Source organism: Zosterops lateralis (genome assembly GCF_965231275.1).
Source record: "Zosterops lateralis genome assembly, chromosome: 17".
NCBI lineage: Eukaryota > Metazoa > Chordata > Aves > Passeriformes > Zosteropidae > Zosterops > Zosterops lateralis.
Genome location: NC_139777.1, coordinates 10,275,407 through 10,296,364, shown reverse-complemented (window position 1 = coordinate 10,296,364; position 20,958 = coordinate 10,275,407). Strand labels below are relative to the sequence as shown.

General features: G+C 53.8%; 2 protein-coding genes across 10 annotated transcripts; one reads left to right on the top strand and one right to left on the bottom strand.

Moving 5' to 3' along the window:
* Positions 1–3,262: 3,262 nt before the first annotated feature.
* Positions 3,263–18,219, bottom strand: ZMAT5 (zinc finger matrin-type 5). 9 transcript variants are annotated; one of them, XM_083873744.1, is made up of 7 exons: positions 18,115–18,154; positions 16,624–16,706; positions 13,027–13,249; positions 12,612–12,674; positions 12,100–12,180; positions 5,910–6,024; positions 3,263–3,487 (listed from the first exon to the last, which is right to left on the bottom strand). In XM_083873744.1, exons 3-7 carry the CDS (start codon positions 13,151–13,153, stop codon positions 3,358–3,360), a joined length of 516 nt encoding a protein of 171 aa, XP_083729870.1. In that variant the 5' UTR covers positions 13,154–13,249; positions 16,624–16,706; positions 18,115–18,154; the 3' UTR covers positions 3,263–3,357. The 9 variants fall into 9 exon arrangements, with proteins under 9 accessions (XP_083729870.1, XP_083729872.1, XP_083729869.1 ...); XM_083873746.1 differs by having other exon boundaries at positions 18,111–18,131; XM_083873743.1 differs by lacking the exon at positions 18,115–18,154 and adding an exon at positions 17,801–17,871.
* A 68-nt stretch (positions 18,220–18,287) lies between these two features.
* UQCR10 (ubiquinol-cytochrome c reductase, complex III subunit X) lies at positions 18,288–19,772 on the top strand. The gene is made up of 2 exons (XM_083873753.1): positions 18,288–18,462; positions 19,531–19,772. The coding sequence occupies exons 1-2, from the start codon at positions 18,322–18,324 to the stop codon at positions 19,567–19,569; spliced, it is 180 nt and encodes a 59-aa protein (XP_083729879.1). The 5' UTR covers positions 18,288–18,321; the 3' UTR covers positions 19,570–19,772.
* Positions 19,773–20,958: the final 1,186 nt, after the last annotated feature.

Genomic DNA, 20,958 nt, shown 5'->3' with positions numbered 1-20,958 from the left:
TGTATATATATATATTTATTTTTAACCAGGTCTATTATAGACACTGTGAATAAACATAAGAGAAGAAAAAAAAAAAAACAATCCAACCCAAAAAAAAACTAAACCGAGGACAATTTAATTTGCCAGAAAATACAATAACGTAAAAGAAAAAAATAGATAAAAGGAATAACGCCATCCCCCAAGCTCAGCGTTTCAAAGCTGCTCAATTAATTTTAATGGGAATCGGCAGAACGGATTTCTCGGGGCAGGTTTGGAATGGCAGCTCCCGGAGCCGGAGCAGGCGGGATGCAGGAGCGGGGTCCCAGCCGCGTCCCTGCTCTGCCGCAGCGCCGACGGATCACTGCGGCTGCTGCAACAGAGATGCTCCGGGATAATTCAATTAAGGGACCGCCAGGAAAGGGAAAAACAAAGGGAATGTGCCGGGAGGTGGGGGCTGCCGCGGGCGAGGGGAGGTGGGAGGGAGCAGGACCCTGCACAGGTTCTCTGGACATGGAGACAATGTAGCAATGTAGCAAAAGTGGCAGCAAACCCAGTGGGGGTTCTAGGGCTGGGATTCCATAGCTCTGGGAAGTGTTTGGGATAGGAAGGGAAGAAGTTGGTAATGGTTTTTTCTCTTTTGTACTGCAAGAAGTGTGGGATGGGCTAAGCTCCACCCCTGTCTCAGTGCCTTTCCCATCCCTGTCCTTGTCCCAAGCTCTGTCTCCATCCCCAACCCCATCCTCAGTCTCACTCCCATCCTTATGGCCATTCCTCTCTGTCTCTTTCTCCTCTCCCCATCCCCACTGCTGTCCCATTCTCATCCCATCTCCATCTCCATCATCTCCCCATCCCTGTCCCATCCTCATCCCTGACCGCTCCCCATTCCCATTCCCATGCTTATTTCCATCCCTGCCTCTCTCCCCTCCCCTTATACCCATCCTTGACTATCTCTACCCAGATTTCAACCTCTTTACCAATCCCTCTCTCTGTCCTGTCCTCACCCCAGTCCACGTCCTGTCCCCATGCCCACTCCTGTTCCCATCCCCTCTCTCCCAGCAAGAGCTGCCAGAGGACACGGGCAGAGCCCAGCGGGGCTGCGCTTGGCAGGGGCCCAGCAGCCGCTCATTTCCCTAAAAGCTTCCCGATAAATTACTCCGGCTCTTGCTCCAGCAAAGGCACTTTGGCTCGGACTTCACTATTGGGCAGCAGCTCCTCCACCCCACCCTGGGGACAGTGAGTCCATCTCTGCAGCATCCCCTGGGACCAGGTACCAGCCATCCCTGTGGGAAGGAGCCAGAGCCCCATCTGGCTTTGGTGTCCTCCTCCCACAGCTTTTTCCCGTGGATGAATCCACAGTGGCTGTGTCCCACCCCGGGGATCCATGGCATTGTCACACCTCCTGCCACCCACTGGAACACAACCCCCACAAACCCTGCAATTCCCAGCCTCCTCCACCCCCGGGAGTTACGCAGCTCCATGAATCCACAACATCCTGCAGGTGGTGCTAGGCTTGGCCCATTGGCCACACATCCTGCAATTTTTGTGGGAAAACCCCAATTTTAATGAATCCCCCTTGCCAGCCCCTCTCACCTCCCCCTGGACAGGCTGGAGCTCAGCAGGGAATGCTCCTGCTCTTGCCTTTTGGCATTTATTGGGAATTTCTGCTTCCAGAGCAGCTCAACTCCTTGGGAGCAAGGAAGAGCATGGAAAGCCTACGGCTGTTGTGTTTTACACTGGAATTTTAATTTACAGTTGGGTTCCAGAGCTTGTCCAGAGAACTCTATCTTAAGCTGGATCTGGGGACCCCTAAAGTTTAGGAGTGTTGGGTAAAACAACTCCTCCAGGATCAGCTGGAAAACCCACCAGGAGCACATGGAGCAGGAACAAGCTTGGGGGCTGATCAAAGCACAACTCCCATCAACACAAGGAACAGAGAAGGATTTTGATGTTGACTGGGAAAAAAATCCATGGAAGGGACTGGAGTGAGAGTTCCTTGATCTGTTGGTGCCAGTGGCCTTGGAAGGTGTCCAGAAGCGTGTCCTGGCTGCCACCAGCAGAGCAGCCACTGTCCCCCCCCGTCAGTGGAATCTCTCAACATTCCCCCAGCACTCTTCCCCTGTGCCAGGCTGGGGCATAAGAATGCACATACAAGCTTGGAGAGAGCAGGCCAGCTCCCATCTGAAACATCCACAGCCCCTGAGGGGTCCCCATTTCCCATTTCCTTGGGGGTAGGGTTCCCTTGCTACAGGGACTCCAATCCATTCCCAAAGAGGAACCAGCTGGGTGCTCTTATTGATCCACCTGTCCTGCATGTGGAAGAGAAGACAGGACCAAGCCCTGTGCTCCTGCTTTCCAGCAAGCCCAGGGCTCCTGCCTGGAAGAATAAAAACATTCTCTAGTTAGACCTAGAGCTCATTCAGGCTCCAGCCAAGGCTGTTTTCAGGCTGCTGTCACATCCAGTCCCTGCTCCTGTCAGAGCCACGTCCCAGGATGGGGCTGATGCTCCAGTGACAATTTGCCATCACATCCCGAGGTGGGAGCCCTGCCCTGCTGGAGCCATCCAGGAGGGATTTGGCCACAGGCAGCTGGCTCCTGCCTGTGCTCTTTATGAATCTGGACCCATCACCTCCCTGCCCAGCCAAACCTGGAATGCTCTGGCAGTGGGCACAGCCCTCCTGGACAAACCAGAGCTGCCCCCAAGGATGCTGCTGGACAGGATTCCCCCTTGCCCCTGGAGCTGCAGCACCCTGCTTCCTTCCTGAGACAGCCAAGGGCCTTCCTCACCCCACGCTTCACCAGCAAGGAGAGATGACTCCAATTTTCACTGTGGACAGACCTTGGGATATTTTCCCTCCTTGCCCCTCGCTTCCAGCACAGCAGAAGCAGGGTTGAGGGAAGCTCCTCAGGCTCTCCATTGGGAGCTCCAGCACCTGGACCCAGGCAGGGTCACACCCTGAATTTAACAGGAACAAACATGGCACAAACACCTGAGGAAATGAAACATCAGTTCTAAAAGCCTGTGTCTTTCTTCGGCCTGATCACAGAGCCCAGCATGGAGTTGGACTGAGAGCAGGCAGAGCAGACAGCAGTGATCTGAGGGGATGGATCCTACCCAGGAAATGGGGAATGTCAGCTCTAGGTGACAACAGACAGCCCCTGAGCAGGGCTGGACTCTGCTGAGCACAGATCCCTGTTCCAGAGGCAGGGAGAGAGCCAGGGGAGAGGCTCAGCCCATGGGAGAGCAGAACACGACACACAGAGGCTGCAAGGGGCGGGAGGAAGGTTTATTGAAATAAAAGTCTGTATAAATAATCCTGTCCCTTTCCCAGGGCAGAGGCAGCCAGCCAGCCCCAGGCAGGCTCTGGGGGTGCCCTTGCCTCAGCCCCACTGCAGATTGGGGGGCACAGGCCACCCCCCGGGTGGGGGGGCCTGCAGGGACGGGGGCAGCTCCTGCACTGGTGGCCAGCCCGGAGGGTACTGGAATGGTGCTGGTTTCTCAGGAAGAGCACTGTGAGGGGAGATGGAAAAGGATGAGGTGAGAAGCAGTGTGTCAGTCTGACACCAAGGCCGTGCTGGGGGCTAGGCTTCCCTGTGCCCCCTCCATTAGCTCCCAAAGAGAAGGGGCCAGCAGACGAGAGTTTTTGTTGTCACCAAATAGGTTCATTCACCCCCCATCCCAAATCCAGGACCAGAACAGTTGTGTGACAATTCCCAGCATATCCAAGCAGCCTAACACAGTGTGTGACAGTTAAAACTCAGGTGGGAACACTGAGGTGAGGGGGTCTGGGATGGAGGGAGCAGCACAGCCCCCCAAGAGGGGCTCAGCCCGCATAGCTGCCAGGTGCTGGGAGCAGGGCTGGTCCCAGCCCCTCCATCCCCACTCCTCACACAGCTGAGTTGGAAGAACAAACAAAACCAGCAGATGTTTCTTTCACAGCAGCCCAAATCCCAAGCCAGCTGTGCACTTCCCACAGGACAAGGACCCCTCGGAAACGGAGGAGCTGCCAAAGCAGCAGGGTGTGTGCACCAGAGGACCCTTCAGCAAAGGGAAGAGGCTTCTCCCCACCCCACGGCCTGGGAATTACTCTGTCCATGCCCCTCTCCTCAGATTTACTGGTCGAGGCTGCTGCAAACACCACACTGGAATGAAGAAGTGCAGGAGCAAGAACCATCTCTCCCTTGCCTCCAGCTTGACCGGGGCATGTTTAAATTCATGGGAAACGCACCTTTTCCATTAATTCCCAAGGGCAGGAAGCTCATTTGTTCTCTCACACAAACCCTGACAGCAGCCTTGCAGCTTCTCAGGCCTCTACCTCCGATCCTGATGAATCTTTTTAATTGTCATGCCAGAAGAAATCTAATCAAACTCCTTTACATAACCCCGGGGAGAAGCAGCACCCTCCTCTCCCTGCGGGGCCATGGCCAAGAGCCAACTACAGGAGTAGTTTTCCAGGAGCGTTTTCCAGGCAACTAACACAGAGCAAAGTCACTTGATTCAAGGTTTATCCCTTCAGTGGAGATTCTGCAGAGCCCAGGATGAGGCAGGACCATGAGGACATACACCAGCCCCTCTGGGCAGGGATATTTGGTGTCATTCCCTCAGCACTCAGTAGCATGGAACATAGGGAATGCTGCAAGGTGCATCCATCACCTAATGAGCTGTTCCCTGAGCAGCAGGACTGATCAATAGGCAGTACTAGGGCTCAATTCTCTGGGGTCTCATGAGTTACAAGGGCTCTATCAAAGGTTTACCTACAGCTGGAGCATTCTCTATGGCTGTCCCAGAGGGATTCTCCAGTGGCCAGCAAGGTCAAGAATATTTCCTTTCTAAAGGTGTTAATGGGATCTCTCCCCACCTGCACACTCACGAAACTTGTGACATCTCAGAAGCTTTGTGGCCTCGGACCCTTTCCTGATGGAAATCCACGCTCTACGTTTCCTTTAATCCATAAAAATCAATCCCATGAAATGAGGGGCTGGAGGGAACAAGGGGAGCACAGAGATGATCGGGAGAAGCATTGGCAAGGCTGGAGAGAGGAAGGAAAGTTCCAATAGTTGGTGTTTAATTCCTGTAGCAGATGGTTTCTGAGAATGCAGGGACAGGGAGGCTTGAAAAAGAGCAACAATCCTGGAAATTTGTTTTGTGTATCTATGGAGGCAGCAGGGACCAAGTTCTGAAGGTCTGAGCATTCCTCTGGGTATGACCAAGTAATTCTGAAGGTCTGGAAATTCCTCTGGGAACAATGATGGCTATCTCCTTTAAGAGCTGATCTACCCCAAGTTCCAGGGATCCACAGGCAGGAAAAACAAAATGGGGCAAGTGAAGTGTGGAGGACAGGAAGGTGGGCACCTCTGCAAGGCCAAGGGCAGCCGAGCTGAGGGACAGAACAATCCCAGAGCAACAAGCTCAGACAAGCACCAGAAGGAAGATCCTGCCCAGTCCAAACACAGAGAGGACGGGAACAAACAGAGAAAGAACAGAAGAGAGATTTGGCACCTGCCCAAATGTCATCCCATTAAGCCTGCGGCACAGTCAGGTGAGCAAGGGAACAGCCGGCGCCGAATCCGAACGGATACTGTGAGGAGGAGCCAATCCCACCTCCCTGGCAGGCAGGGGATGGGGGAGCTGTCAACAGATGAAAGCAGGCTCCTGACACTGAACTCTGGGCATTAATGACCCAGCACAGCACGGCTCTGTCCTTACAGGTGTGTCTGTGCAGAGAGCAAGGGGCTCTTTGCTGTGGCTTGCTCCCAAAATATGTCCCCTGACACATGGGGACACCTGTGCACACATCCCTGATGGGGCAGGGAGGGCTGGATCCAAACATGTGCCCCTCATGAGCCCTGCCTGGGAGTGTTGAGACCTCTGATCCCCTGCACCTTCCCGTATCCCAGCCCTCCTGCATCCACACCTGGATGATCCCCAGTACCTGTTACTCTGAGCTGTGCTCAGCCTCTGGGCTCTCTTGTCCAGCCAGTCCTCGATGGTGCCAGGTGGGATATCTGCTCCTTCCCTCTGCAGCTCCTTCAGCCTCTTCTCCCCTGCTTGAGAGAAAGACTGAGATCAGAGAGGGCTGGATCAGAGGGAGGGCCATGAGAGAAAGGGCCACCAGACCCTTGTTCTTTCACTCCATTAAACCTGATGCTCATTACCCCGCACAGTTTCACAGGCTGGAGAGTGTGCACCATGCCTGTGGCGGCCCCTCCTCCTCCTCTGCCCTCCTGCCATCTGATGCTTGGAGTCATCCTTGGTGACAGCTTGCAGCCAGGCAGAGCAGGGGATGAGAGCTAAACCAGCATGGTGGCAGTTTGGGCACTGAGGGGAGTCTGACATCTCCCCCTGGGGCAGATCACCCTCATCCTCGCCCAGAACAGCCTCAGCAGGCCCTGAGCCATTCCCAGAGCCGTGTCCCTCCAACTGGCAGCAGCAGCCGTGCCACCCCTGCCCTGTTAGGTGGGAGTGACAGGGACAGTGTCCGGATCGATGCAGCCTTGGCAGCCCGGGAGAGTCTGAACAGTTCCGGGTGCGTGTTCCAGCCAGCAGGCAAATCCCAGAGCTGCTGTCAGGGCTGCTTAAGGAGCTCCCTGCCTGATGTGTCCCCTGCCCCTGCACAGCCCAGGCAAAGCTGTCACCAGCCCAGGGGCAGAACGAGGGCAGAGAGAACCAGGGGACAAGTTCTTGTATTTAGGACCATGGAATGGTTTGGTTGGAAGTCACTTCAAAGCCCATCCAATCCCACCCCTGCCACAGGCAGGGACACCTTCCACTATCTCAGACTGCTCCAAGCCCTGTCCAACCTGGCTTTGACACTTCTAAGGATCGAGGGGCAGCCACAGCTTCTCTGGGCAACCTGTGCCAGGGCCTCACCCTGTCAGAGAGAAGCATTTCTCCCATAAATCACAGAATTACAGAATCAACCAGGTTCAAGAGAGATCTTTAAGTCCAACCTACACCTAACCTAAATGTCCCCTCTTTCAGTTTGAACCCATTCCTCCTTATTCTGTTTCTCATGGTGGCTAGGAATGAGGAAGGAAACTGGGAGGAAACCTCTGCTGCTTACTCAATCAAGATTTCAACCCCTCCAATCAGCCTGGAAGGGCTATGTGGGGCAGATGCCCACAGGCATCCCTGGGGGGAAGGGCACAGAGCCAGCATTGCACAAACCCACAGCTTAGCAAAGCTCCCTGGTCTCCCTGAGTTGCAGGGAGGGAGCTGGTGCTGAACAGGAGTCCTGACACAGCCACACTCCTGTCAGCACATCAGGGATGAGGACATGGTCCCAACAATCCCATCTCCAGCCTAGTGGAAACTTCCCACCTAACAGAAGAGGGAACACAGAAAACCAAATACTGGTCACAATACAAAGGAAGGAGAGGCAGCTGCATGTCATTCCCTTAGCCCTGCTCCTCCATCCTTCTGAGGGATCCCTGATCCCATTTAGGGACTAAGGCACCTGCAGCCATGCCCCTCAGGAGCCTGCTCCACACCCACCCACCATATGCCATACGTTTTAAGGAAAATATTATACCTTTGCAGACAGAGTGTGAAATTAATAGTGCTTGGGCAGAGTGAAGGATCACTTCATCCTACTGGTGGCAACCAATTATTCATCTGCCTGTTGAATACTAAATCAGGATGGCAGGGATGTGCTACACAATGAGCAGCCAGATGGATAATTTGTCATCCAGCCTTTTCAGCTGCTGCTGCTGGGCGGGGTGATGATGTGCCCAGTGCCACCACAGAAAGCCTGCTGTGGTCCTGATCTCTGGGTGCTGCTCTGAACCCACCAGCAAGGCTGGAGACAGGAATGTTCCAGTCTCCCACAGCTGTTCCCAAGGATTAAAGCCCCAGCAGAACTACATGGGGTCAACCCAACCAGCTGGCCAGGTGAGGGGATGGGGAGACAAGAAGCTCGGGCAGGAGAACTGGGCACTGCTCACACTCAGGGTTAGACTCATCTGGCAACCTTCAGCACCTTATTTCCCTTTATTCATGTTTTTCTACCTCCTGAGCACATCCCACCTCAGCAAGGGGCCAGACAAGCAGTGTATGAGAAGCTTTGATGAGGCAGGGAAGAAAATCACGGAGAGAATCTCTCCCACCTCTCTGTACCACTGTGATTTCTTCATCCAACTTCCAGCCCCAACAGACAACAGACCACAAACAGCCCAAGCTTCTCTGTTCAGAGCAGGGAGCCCCAGGCTACCGCACCAGAGATGGAGTAGCCATAACTCATGGTCCCACACAGAGAAGTTCACTGGATGCCGTGGAACCACTCTGGATTTGCACTGGCCCAGATGAGGCCCCAGGTATCCACATCAGAAAGATATCCAGCTGTCTCCCTGTTCTCACACCTCCAGGAGCTGCTGCTCCAGAGCTGCTGCTCAGGCTCAGAAATACAGCAGCAGGGAGCTCTGGAGCACACACATCCCATCCAGGGACCACTAAATTCACCCTGCCTTTGGAAATACTCCCTGAATGTCAACGGCTATTCCAAGAAGCAGCTCTGAAAGGCCTTTATCAGCCCCTGCTCCCCACACGTGGCCGTGCAGCTGGACAGGTGTGAAGGTGCTTCTCCTCTCCTCCTCCTTATTGTGGTGTTGCTTCAAAGTCTAATTACAGCAAATTAAAAGAGCATCTGTAGTCGTGAAGTGCCTCTAATGATGCCAGAGAGGGGTCCACATTTATCTTCTCTCTCCATGGGTTTTCTTCTTGAAAAAGGCATTGCTGTGTGAGAGCTGGAACCCCCAGTACGGGCGAGTCACCCAGCCAGGAGATGCACATGAAATCCTTCAGTTCCCAACCAGCAAGGAGATCCACATGAAATCCCTCAGCTGCCTCCCTGGTGGATGATGTGGAACTCCAACTCCTCCAGAGCACAAGAACAGCCCTAGAGCGTGGCTGAGATGAGGCTGAGGAGCCCCTGCAGTGGGAGCAGCCAAACAAGTGACTGTCCTGCAGCCCAGTGTGAGCGCTCCTCTCGCTCACCGCCCAGCCAAACCAGTGCACTCCAGCCACCCCAGCAGGCTCCCTCAGATCCTTTCAACCTCATGGACACCCACCAGATGTGCCCTCCTCTGGCAGCCCTGGCTGCTTGGAGCCACCAGAGCCCAGCCAGGTCGATCCTGCCTGCACCAGGGACACGGATTAGCAGGGAGCCAATAACTCTGAGCAAGGAGATGGCAATTTGACAGTGACTTTTCTTGACACGACTGTACTTAAAATGACAGCCTGGAAGTGTCTGGCTGATGAATGATGCAGCAGATGCAGAAGGCTAATGCTTTGATGGGGGAACAGCTGGGAATATGAGCTCCCTCCCTGCTGAAGGTGTAAACTGTTGCTTCTTGATGAGGATATTCTACAGGGTGCAGAGATGCTGATGCCAAAGTAGGCCAGGCTCTAAGCTGTTCTAGAACATGGAATCATCCAGAAATTTTCCTACTTAACCCACATAACTTAGACAAACTACAGGGTGAACTCCCAGCATTAAAAAGGCCAAATGTTAAGGATAATGCCACGTTTCCTTTGGCTGTGATAAAAATGCTTTGTTATCAAGGTGAGTTCACGGACACACCAACACCAAACACTCACAGGGACTCAAGGACAGGTTCAATATTTACATGATAAAAAAAGTGCCATCACGGTTTAGCTGGGTTAAAAAAAAAGTCAGACATGGCTCTCCCTGCACTAGAGCTGAGGGAAGGGGAGTTAAGCAGCACAGTGGGCCCACCAGGAGAGCATCCCCCACTAACCTGGCCACCCCTAGCACGGTCACCCCAGGCTTGGGAAGGCTCTGGAGCTTCCAGCCTCTCAGCTCATCCCAAATCCCTGATAACCCCTGGCTCCAAACCTGCCAAAATCTCCCAGCTGGGTCAGTGAGAGGCAGCCTGGTCCAGATTGCTCCAATCCCGCTGGCTGTGGCTTGGGATGGCTCATGGCTCAGAGATCCTGAGACTGGGTGGGAATGCACGTGGGACATTACTGATGGAGGATCCTGTGTGAATTACACACCCTGCCACACATGAGCTTGCCCTCAGCCCCAGCACCTGCGACACGAGTGATTTGGCAGCTGAAGGAGTGCTGGAATGTCCCCATGACTCACCAGAGTCTGATCCTTCCATTCTGTTATTACAGGCTGTCCCTCTCCTCCACCAAACCCTGCTGAGCCCTTCCCTGCACCAAATCCCTCCAAACTCTCTGATCAGAGCTGGAGTCTGTGTGATACACGAAGTCACACCACGAGAGAAGCAAGCAGGATTGAACTCTCCAACCAAGCACCCCCTGCCCCCTGGCCATCGCTCCTTCAGGGCTAATTGGTAAATGAAATGTTTGATTCCGGAACACAAATGCAAGGTTTCCCAGTAATCTCCCTGGAATTGCCTCTCAGCAGCCAATCCTGCACTTACACCGACCCCTTTGACACAAGTCAATACTCAATAACAAGTGTAATTGGCAAGGAAAGCTGCCCAAGCATAGAGGAGCTGCCAGCCCTCCCTGCTCCGCTCCAGAGAGCTCCCACTTCTCCTGCAGGAACAGCCAGTGCCTGGAAATGCTAGAGGTTCCTGTGCCTGTCCCTCTGCGCCACCCTGGGGAGCCCAGCAGAGAAGGGTCAGGGTGAGGCTCTGGCTGGAAGGTGACTCTGGGAAGGGCTGGAGCGCTCCGTCCCCACCGTGGCTTTATCGACTCAGAGATTGATTCAGAGTCACCTCGGGAACTCTCACTGACTCAGCACAGCCTGGAATAGCTCTGTGCTGCCTGCCTGCCTCCCTCTGGCTCCCCTGAGCTCTTCCTCCCCAAATGGGATCCCTCTGAGGGCCAGGAGAGGCTCTACCCCACGCACACCCCCTGTCTCACATCCCACACTTCCAACACTTCAGCCTGGCTTTGCCAGACTCTTGGCAAAATAACAGCTGGCCCAGCAAGGATGTGGGCATGGGAGCTGCTCCAAGCTGGGCTACACAGGTTGGGGAAGGAATCCTTCTTCTCTGTTCCACACTGTGAGGCCACATCTAGGTGTTGTGCCCAGTGCTGGGCTCCCCAGTACAGAGACAATGGGCACAACCCAAGATACAGGAATTTCTATTTAAATATTTAATAAATTACACACTTTTATTATGAACCTAGTCAAACTGTGGATCAGGTCACCCAGAGAGTCTCCAGCCTTGAGATATTCAAACCACAACTGAATGTGGCCCTGAGCACCCTGCTTGAGCTCACCCTGCTTTCAGCATGGTTAGGACTAGATGATCTCCAGTGGAGATTTCAACAATTCCACAAGTTCTCACCCACACCTCACTCACATTCCCTGGAAGTGTCCAAGGCCAGGCTGGAAGGGGCTTGGAGTAACCTGGTCTAATGGAAGGTGTCCCTGCCCATGGCAGGGGTAGAGTGAGACAAGCTTTAAGATCCCTTCCCAGCCAGCCCAGTCTGTGATTCTGTCATTTTCTTTAACCACTGAAGTAACAACTCCTATGGAGAAAACAGAGCTACCACCTCTTTTCCCTAAAAGAAAAGTAGTTCCAAGAATGGTAGTCCCAGAATGAGAAAGTTCAAAAGTGTTCTGCAAACTCCCAGCAGGGAGCAGCTGCCATCCACCCTCTGCCCACACTTCACTTCCATCCAAAGCCACCCAAGCAGAGGCTGTTTCTGGATCCAGGACCCCTTTCACAGCCCGACAGCAGGACAGCTCTTCCCACCAGCTCTTCCCACGGGTGGAAGCAGCAGCTCCCTGGTAATAGCAGCAAGGTGGGGGGAAATCAAATCCATAAATTTAAGGGGACGTGATGTACCAGTGCCCTCTGCTGCTGACAGTTTTTATTCCCTGACTGAACAAAACCCTGAGGGCTCACGAGGGCCACTCCAAAGTCTTGCTGCCAAGTGGTAACAGCACTGCTCAGCTCCAGGTTTGTGTCTGTGCCAGCAGCTCGAGAGCAGGGAGCATATGACAAACTGCAGCACTTCCAGGCTCACACAGCACTGGGGAGCAGGAGGGAGGGATCCATGCTTGGCTGGCTCTGTGCAGGCAGCAGGGGATCACAGCCTGCACAACCCCTCACACCTCCCTGCAGCAACTCTCCCCACAAGGAGATCCTTGGACATTGCCTTGTTGGAGGCCTCACCTTGAACCTGGGCACTCAGCTTTTCCAGGTCCTGCTCTGTCATGTGGGAAAATCTGCAGTTGGACCCAAAATCACACTGTCCTGGAATGAAATAGGGAGATTTGAAAATTCAGTTTCAAAATTTTCTAGATTACATATTAGGAAATATTTCTTCACAGAAAGGGTTGTAAAGCATTGCAATAGGCTGCCCAGAGAAGTGGTGTAGTCACCACCCCTGGAAGTGCTCAATAAGTGTGTGGATGTGGCACCTGGGGACATGGTTTAATGATGCACATGGTGGTGCTGTACTGACATTTGGACTTGGTGATCTTAAAGGTCTTTTCCAACTTCAATAATTCTAGGAAAAACCAGAGTTCCATGAGAACCACCCAGAGGTGGTCCTTGTGCAAGCAAACCCAGGCTCCAGCACACCTGGATGCCAGACCCAGGCCCAAACCCCTCCCTCCAGCCTTGGCTGCCTCTGGAAGGAGCTGCTGGAGCCCAGGCACTTCTTTCCACCTCACAATCCTCACCTGTTTGCAGAAACTTCCGACAAGGTTTCTTGGTTTGCTCTTCCTGCAGGATAGCAGCAGCATCTGGGGAGACAAAGGATGAACCCAGGTAAAGATCTCGGGCACAGCAAAATCCCATCACGTCCAGTCCCAAACTGGTCAGGGACCAGAAGGAAGCAGAGGGACACCCAGGCAATGGTTTCACAGCCAGTTTAACCCACTCCCACACCTGGAACTGTGTGCTGAGACAGGTCAGAGCTACACACGAGGGTTTCACCTCTGAGACTGCCCAATTCAGCAGCACCGTGTGCTCAATTTACAGGCACACAGAGTGTATAAACCATCAGTGCTGATTTTTTCTCTCTTCCCACTCCCCCCCTCATCCATCACCTCCCCAGTCCCAGGAAGGGAGTGGCAGACAGCTGGGAGCACCCACCTCGGAATAAGTCGTACCAGACTCTCTTAGCCCGGAGATGCTGCACTCCATTGAGGTGTTTCTTCCTGTTGTGCAGGTTGTCCTGGAAGGACCTGTCACAGTAGTCACAGAAGTACCTTTTCCCCATCTCTCTCCTGGCAAAATAGCATCAGCATGTCCTGGAATCACCAGGCAGCTCCTCGGCGCCCAGCCATGGGAATGGAGGATCCAGGATTTACAGCGCCTGCTTCCAAAGGAGAACTCAAATCACTTAGGGTTGGCAGACAGAAAAAGAGGTGAGACCCAACAGTTTATATCCTTGTCCATCACAGACTGCTGGGACAGGATCTGCTGCCTGTACATGGGAGAAAAGGCCTGATCTGCATTTATCTCTGTCACCCAAAGCAACAACAGCTCTGCTGGAAGGATTCCCCTTCCCTGAGTTCAGACCACAGAAAACAGAGAGCCACAGGCTCCAGGGAATGTGCAGCACAAGCCATCCAAGGTGCAAACAGGAGGAGCTGGAGGTCCTGGGGACCTCTGACCACAATCTCCACAAGCTGATACAAAAGAGGAAGGAAACTCCCCCGTGTCCATCTCTGCAAGGTAAGGAGGAAACTCAGCAACGCTCATTTTATCCTCAAAGATAGAACAGAAGCTGGTATCACCTGTCCTGCAGGTGGGAAGCTGCATTACAAACATTACAGATTTGCTACAATCCACTGAGCCACCTGCCTTTTCCTGTACATCATGGACTGCTCTCCTCATCCTCTCCAGCCTATGGCACCAAGATGTGTCTGCTCTGAGTGCAGCACTAATATCACAACAGAATTTGGGAGCTCCCACCTGTGCTGGGCCTGGAGCCACTGTCAGTGCAGGTGAGATCAGCTCGTATTTTATCCTTCAGGAATATCCCATCCGATGTCCCTGCTGGAGGTGCAACAAACACCCTGAAGGAGCTGCAAGCTCTCTCCCGAGGGATATAAAGGTACCTGATGATTGGCAAAGATGGATGGACTGGAAGATAAACTCCAAAAGCAATTCTCCAGGTTTTGACACTTTGACAGCTGAATCCATTTAAAAAGTAGCACAGAGACCAGCACAAGAAATAAAGATTTTATAAATAAAACGGGTCCAGAATCAATCACAGCCCCCAGGCTGATTCCTCCGGCTCAGCACGAAGAGCACCAGGCAATCCCTCAGAGCCCAGTGTGCCCAGCTCAGGCAGGGCTGCCAAGCCTCCTGCCAGACATCCCTCCCAGCAGGAACACCAGCATCACATTCCCTTCCCCTCCCCTGCTCCCAGGAACTGCTGCTTCCAAAGCAAACCCCTGGAAATCTCCAAGGCCTCACACCACAAGTTAAAGCAAAGTGGCATTTGACGGGAAGACCTTCTGAGATTTTTTAAATTGGACTGAAAACCTCCACACTGAAGGTAAAATATTTAAATATTCCAAGTGAACTGGAAATCTTGTGTTGAGGCTCTTTCCTGGGGGGGTGAGGGCTGGCCATACCCCAGCCATGTGTGCTGGGACCCCAAATCCCACATGTCCTGGGCTGATCCTGACTCAGCTCTGCAGAGCTTGAGGTCTGAAATCGTCCTCCTCCAGCCTAAGAATCCAAACCCAAGTACTGCTTAATGAGGATGGAGCCATAAATTCCCTCATCCTTTGCATCCCTGAGTTTTGCAGCACTGTAGTGGGGCTGCTGGAATTCAGAAGGAATAAGTCTGGCCCATTGGCAGGGTCTGCTTTTACTGAAAAATCCCTGAAAATACTAAAAAATCCCTGTTCCACATGTTATTCCATAGTCTCCCAAAATTTCTGGAGACACAAAAAGCTCCCTGTCTCAGCTGCTGGCTCCTGCACTCCATCTCTGCAGAAGAGAATGCTGCAAACAGGGAAAACAAATGAGATTCTGCAGTGGTCCCACACAAGTTTCCAGAGCTCTCCCAGGGAATTCTGCCTGCGGAAGCCCAGCAGCAGCCAGCCTTTGAAATCGTATTTCAAACTTTCTCTTTCATCACCCCGACAGCAATAATTGCAGAAGCTCCTTCCCCCTCCTCCCCCAACAACCAGGGCAGAAAGCTCCAACAGATTCCAGACAGTCAGATCCCACATCCCACAGCTGCCTGCTCCCAAATTCTCCAAGTAATTCCCATTGCAGGGGACAGATGGATTGTGAAAAACAATTAGAGGAGTATCAGATTCTCCCTGAGACTTCTCCCTTCAGTGATTATACCCAATACTTATTCCCATCTTTTCAAGGATTCCACTGCATGGATACCTTGCTGGGTTCTGCCAACTCTCTGCAACACCAGCACTCTCCAGTGCTCTGTGAGTCCAGAGGAGTAAAAAGCTGCTTCTGAGCAGCACCAACCTATTTCCATCTCCCCAAACGGCTCCAGCAGTAAACAAAGAGCGTTATTCAGCTGAAAACAGAGATGGTTCCTAATTAAATCCATCTTAGTCATTATGAAATAAAGTAAATGTAGCTGTTCTATAAAGAACTGCCCCAGCCTGGCTGTTTCCTCTCAGCATCTCCAGCTCCTGATTTGCAACTGAATCAGGGAGCTCAGACCTGGACCCACCGCAGCCATAAATGCTTCCAGCCATGCTTTGTGCTAGTTTAAACGTCTTCCTGAATAAATGCAAATAATAATAAAAAAACAACAACACAGGGCTTTGTGTTGTATGAAAGTATAACAGCAATGCTGTGTGGTGTCTCCTGTTGGGTGAGCAATACCCTGCTGTGAGGCACCTCGAAGGTGACAGTGAGGGGCTCGGGACAACTCCAGCCAAGATATCCTGGGCACCATCCCACGTTTTCCCTTCTCCAGCTGCTGCCAGAACACTCCACGCTGCTCTGTATCAGCTGCAGATTTTATCTCAGACTCTCCGGGGTGTTTCACAGGCAGAGGGAGGAAGGTGACCCCGGAAGGGGCACAGACTCCTTTGTGTCTGGGGGAGCTGCTGCTCTCCACACTCAGACCCGAGCCCCGGGAGGTGCTGCTGGGCCTTGACCTCAATTTCCTGCCTCCTCACAGCCCGGGCTCGGGGCCATTGCAGACACTTTGGATACTCAGGCAGATGTGAATTAATTAAATCCAAGTGTCAGGCTTATGATACTCGGCTGCCAATTTAAATGGGCTCAGATCTGCGGGGAGACTTGGAATGGCAGCAGAGTCTGCCAGCACCTTCCCAATGACAGAGGCACAGATCCTGCTTTCCATTACACCCAGAGGAAATCACAGAATCATGGAATAATTTGGGTTGGAAGGGACATTGAAGCTCATCCAGTGCCACACTCTCCACTATCCCAGGCTGTTCCAAGTCCCATCCAACCTGGCCTTGGGCACTGCCAGGGATCCAGGGGCAGCCACAGCTGCTCTGGGCACCCTGTGCCAGGGCCTGCCCACCCTCCCAGGGAACAATTCCTGCCCAATATCCCATCTATCCCTGCTCTCCAGCAGTGGAAAGCCATTCCCTGTGTCCTGTCATAGAATCATGGAATGCTTGGGTTGGAAGGGACCTTAAAGCTCATCTCATTCCAATCCCTGCCACAGGTAGGGACACCTTCTACTGGAAATCTAGAGCTTGATTTGGGATCAACACCAACCTGACCACACACAAACCATCCTGGTGGCAGCAATGAATGGGCAGCTGGGGGAATTTGTCTTATATAATCCAGAGCAGTTACATCTGAAAAATAAAAATTAATTTTTTTTGAGCTCTGCTCTGTGGTGACCAAGGACAGAACCCAGGGAAGGGCTGGAGCTGGGCCAGGGCAGGCTCAGGCTGGAGATCAGGAAAGGCTCTTCCCCCAGAGGGTGCTGGCACTGCCCAGGCTCCCCAGGGAATGGGCACGGCCCCGAGGCTGCCAGAGCTCCAGGAGCCTTTGGACAGCACTGCCAGGGGTGCCCAGGGTGGGATTGTTGGGGGGTCTGGGCAGGGACAGGGGATGGATCAATGATCCCTGTGGGGCCCTTCCTACTCGACATATTCTGGGGTTCCAAAGGGATAACACTGTATAGGAATGTGCCAGGCACCTTCCAGGCTTCCAGGACAAGCAGAGGTCTTGTCCTAATCAAGAAAAATCCCACGGATCTCCAGTCATTCCATGAGGGAACAAATATAAATAAATCAGGAGAAATTAGTCTGCAGCCAGACCTTGTGCTACTTCTGAGTGGGTGAGACAAACAAAACAACAGAGCAGCATCACTTGAGGGTCTGCTCTGGAATTTCACATAGATACTTGCTTAACAACAGCCCCGTGGGGAAACAGCTTCAGTGTTAGGATTCCCCTTACTATCCTTGTCTGTTCTGCCTTCCTAAATCCAATTTTACCTCTCTCCCATCTGTGCTAGAGTCACCCCGGGGCTGCTCTGCCCTCATTGAGGTTTAAAAAGAGAGAAACACAAAGAGAGGGCAGCAAATGGGAACATTCCCACTTTTGTTCTGCCACGAGGGGCCTGGTCCCACTCCTCCTGAGGCCTCTGGAGCAGCTGTCAGAGTCCCCTGGCCCTGGCACAGGGTGCCCAGAGCAGCTGTGGCTGCCCCTGGATCCCTGGCAGTGCCCAAGGCCAGGTTGGACATTGGGGCTTGGAGCAGCCTGGGACAGTGGGAGGTGTCCCTGCCCAGGGCAGGGGGTGGGACTGGCTGAGCTTCAAGGTACCTTCCAACCAAACCATTCCATGCCTCGTGAGCCCCACAGCGTCTCCCACCCCCGAACACTGACACCAACCACCTTTTGCAATCCCAAACTGCAGAAAACACCCCAAATCCCTCCCACCCACCTTCCGGGGGTGAGCTGAGGGCAGTGACCGCAGCCTGTTTCCTGTTCCTGTCACCCTTGGCCGGACACCCGGGCAGGGCAGGGCAGGGCAGGCCCGGGTGTCTCTGCCCTCATCAGCGCCCCCGCCCCGCTGTCCCCCGGCCCCAGCCCCGTCTGGGTCCCGCCCCAGACACGGCCGGCCCGGTTTCACCGCACAAAGCCGGGCAGAGATCCCGGAGTCGCCCAGCGGAGGCCGCTGAGGACAAGGCGGGAGGGACGGGACAAGCGGAGCCCCTCAGGGACCGCTCTGAGGGACCCCCGGCCACACTCACCCACCTCTGGCCAGGCCCGCGCCGCGCCGCCTACAACTCCCGCAATGCCTCACGGCAATGGCGCATGCGCAGATCACAAACTGCACAGGGCGCGGTCTACAACTTCCAGCATGCCCCACGGGCGCTTGGTACGCCGTACAAATTACAGGGCACCGCCTACATCCCCCAGCAGCGCCTGCGGCGCGGCGCAGGCGCAGAGCGCGCGGCCAAGATGGCGCTGCTGCGGCAGGTTTACGGGTCGCTGTTCCGCCGCACCTCCACGTTCGCGCTGTCGGTCGTGCTGGGCGCGGTGCTCTTCGAGCGCGTTTTCGACCACGGCGGAGACATTCTCTTCGAGCAGCTCAACGAAGGGGTAAGGGCTGTGTAAGGTCCCACCGGGGCTGCCCGGGCGCGGGCCCAGCGCTGAAGGTCAGGCCGGCCCCGCTGGGCCGTGCCCCGGCAGCCCCGGCCCCGGGGCTCCCTGAGGGTCAGCGCCGCTCAGCCGCGCCCGAGGGGGCTCCGTGCATGTCGTGGCGCTCGGTGGTCGGGGCTTCGGGGTGTCCTTGGGCTTCTCTGGCCGATGGGAAGGGGCGTACAAGGCAGGGTGGAGCGGGAGGGGTAAAAGGAGCTTCTTTTGTGCCCTGTAGTCCTCCGGCTTGGCCCATCTGCCCCTGGCGGAGGAAGAGGATAAGGGCTGGTGGCCTTGGGTGTCCCCAGCGTGAACCTTGGGTAAAAGGGGTCAAGTTGTCCTTAGGTTCCTAAGTACAGCAGTGACGGGATAACGACTGCAGGGTACCGGGGCGGGCCTGGGGGAGAGCTCAGAGCCCCATTCAGGGCCTGCAGAGGCTCCAGGAGATAAGAGGACTTTGGACAAGGGCTTGAAGTGACAGGACGCAGGGAATGGCTTCCCACTGTGGGGAAGGGCTGGATGGGAGATTGGGCAGGAATTGTTCCCTGGCAGGGTGGGCAGGCCCTGGCACAGGGTGCCCAGAGCAGCTGTGGCTGCCCCTGGATCCCTGGCAGTGTCCAAGGCCAGGCTGGATGGGGCTTGGAGCAGCCTGGGACAGTGGAAGGTGTCCCTGCCCAAGGGAGGATGTGAGACTGGTTGAGTTTTAAGATCCCTCCCAATTCAAACCATTCCATGAATAGGATTGTTCTGTGCATCCCTTATGTGCAGGAGCAGTACTGCCCTCTCCAGTCTGGGTGGGAATTCAAGGTAGTCTCTGGGCCACTAATCCAGAGCAGAACAGGGGAAGGGGAATCTGTGCAGCTTCCTCCCAGTCCAGATTAGGAGCCCTTATGTGCATCCCTGTGTCCCCCAGATCCATACAGGACTCCATCACCACCTCCACAGGCAGGATAGTTTACATTTTGGACAAACTCCACTAAGAAACTGCCTAAGAAGTCTTGATTTTTTTTCCCCTCCCTATTTGGCATGCAGAAACTGTGGAAACACATCAAGCACAAGTATGAGAACTGAGCAGCTCAGCAGCAGGAACTAGCCTGGGGTGGCAACAGGCACTGCAGGGATGGATTCAGCCTCCTGACACTGGGAATTCCTGATGGAACAACTCCGAGCCAGATGTTATCAGCCACCTACTGATACGATGTGAAGCCAGATGGACTCAAGGAGTTCTGCTGCTCTACTCAACTTAGAGTGTTCAAATAAAACTCCTAGTCCTATCTTGTGTCTGTGTGTTTGTCTCACTCATCCTTTGACCTTTTTGTGCCTCCTTCTTCTCTGGAAGGTAGAGAATCTTTAAAAACAGCCCTGTTCCTTAGTTCCAAGGCACTGTCAGGAATCACAGTGTCTTAAAATAGATTTGAAAGGTTTTAGAAAGTTGTAATTCATGACAGACCTTGGCTTCTGCCTGGGAAGGGTGAGAAGGTGTCTGCTTCTTCCATTCTGTCCACAGAAAGGGGGCTTAAAAATAATTTTGTTGCTCAGATGTGAAGGAAGTTCCTGGCCTGGCCTCTTTCAGAGCTGTAGGTGCTGCTGCAGCCCTGCCCTAACAGAGGAATGTGTTTTGCACTGCTGGGCTGAGAATGGGGATCAGCTGTAACTTTCAGAGGTGATGTGGATCCCTTTCCTCATTATTCCTGTACCTTCTGGCTCCTCCCATGGCTCGAGGAGCAGAAGTGGTGTCAGGTTTGTGTGTCACACCTGCCTCCATCCTGACTGACCCAAGGGAGAGGGATCACTCAGGTCCCCCAGCAGCTGGCTCAGAGGAGTCACGGAATGGTTTGGATGGGAAGGGACCTTAAAGATCATCCATCCAGTTCCTCCTCCTGAACCTTCTCTCACCCTGAGCAGAGTCATTCCCTTCTCCCTGAAGAGCCCAGCCCTGCCTGGCCCTGTCAAACACTTCTTTCTACACAGGAAGGGATATTTGTACACTTTCTGGAGTAATGACTCAGTTAATTCCTCAGCTCTCAGGTTGCTGTAGGGAGATCTGGCTGAGTAACTCCTCTTCCCACTCTCTGAGCTCAGCAGCCCCATCTCTCCCTCCTCAGTCCATTTTCACTAATCAGGAGGAATTCCAGCACAGGCTGAGGCAGAGGCCATTAGAGCCAGTGCTCACAGCAGCTTTGTTGGGTTTGTAAACGAGTGCCAGGGGGATAAAACATTTACTCTCTAAACACAACGAGCACTTAAACACTTGTGCTTGTTTTTGGAGCCAAACCCAACTACAGCTGTCCCGGTCCCAGCTGTGCTTTATGGAGATGGTTAGGAGAAAGGTTTAAGCTTTCCTGGGACAATCCCATCCAATTGAGTGGCAGCTCCCCGTGCTCTGCTGCTGTTCCACATTAGGCTGAGCAGCTTGGAGAGAGTTGCAGGCTGTGAGCAGCAAGAACCAATGCTGAATAC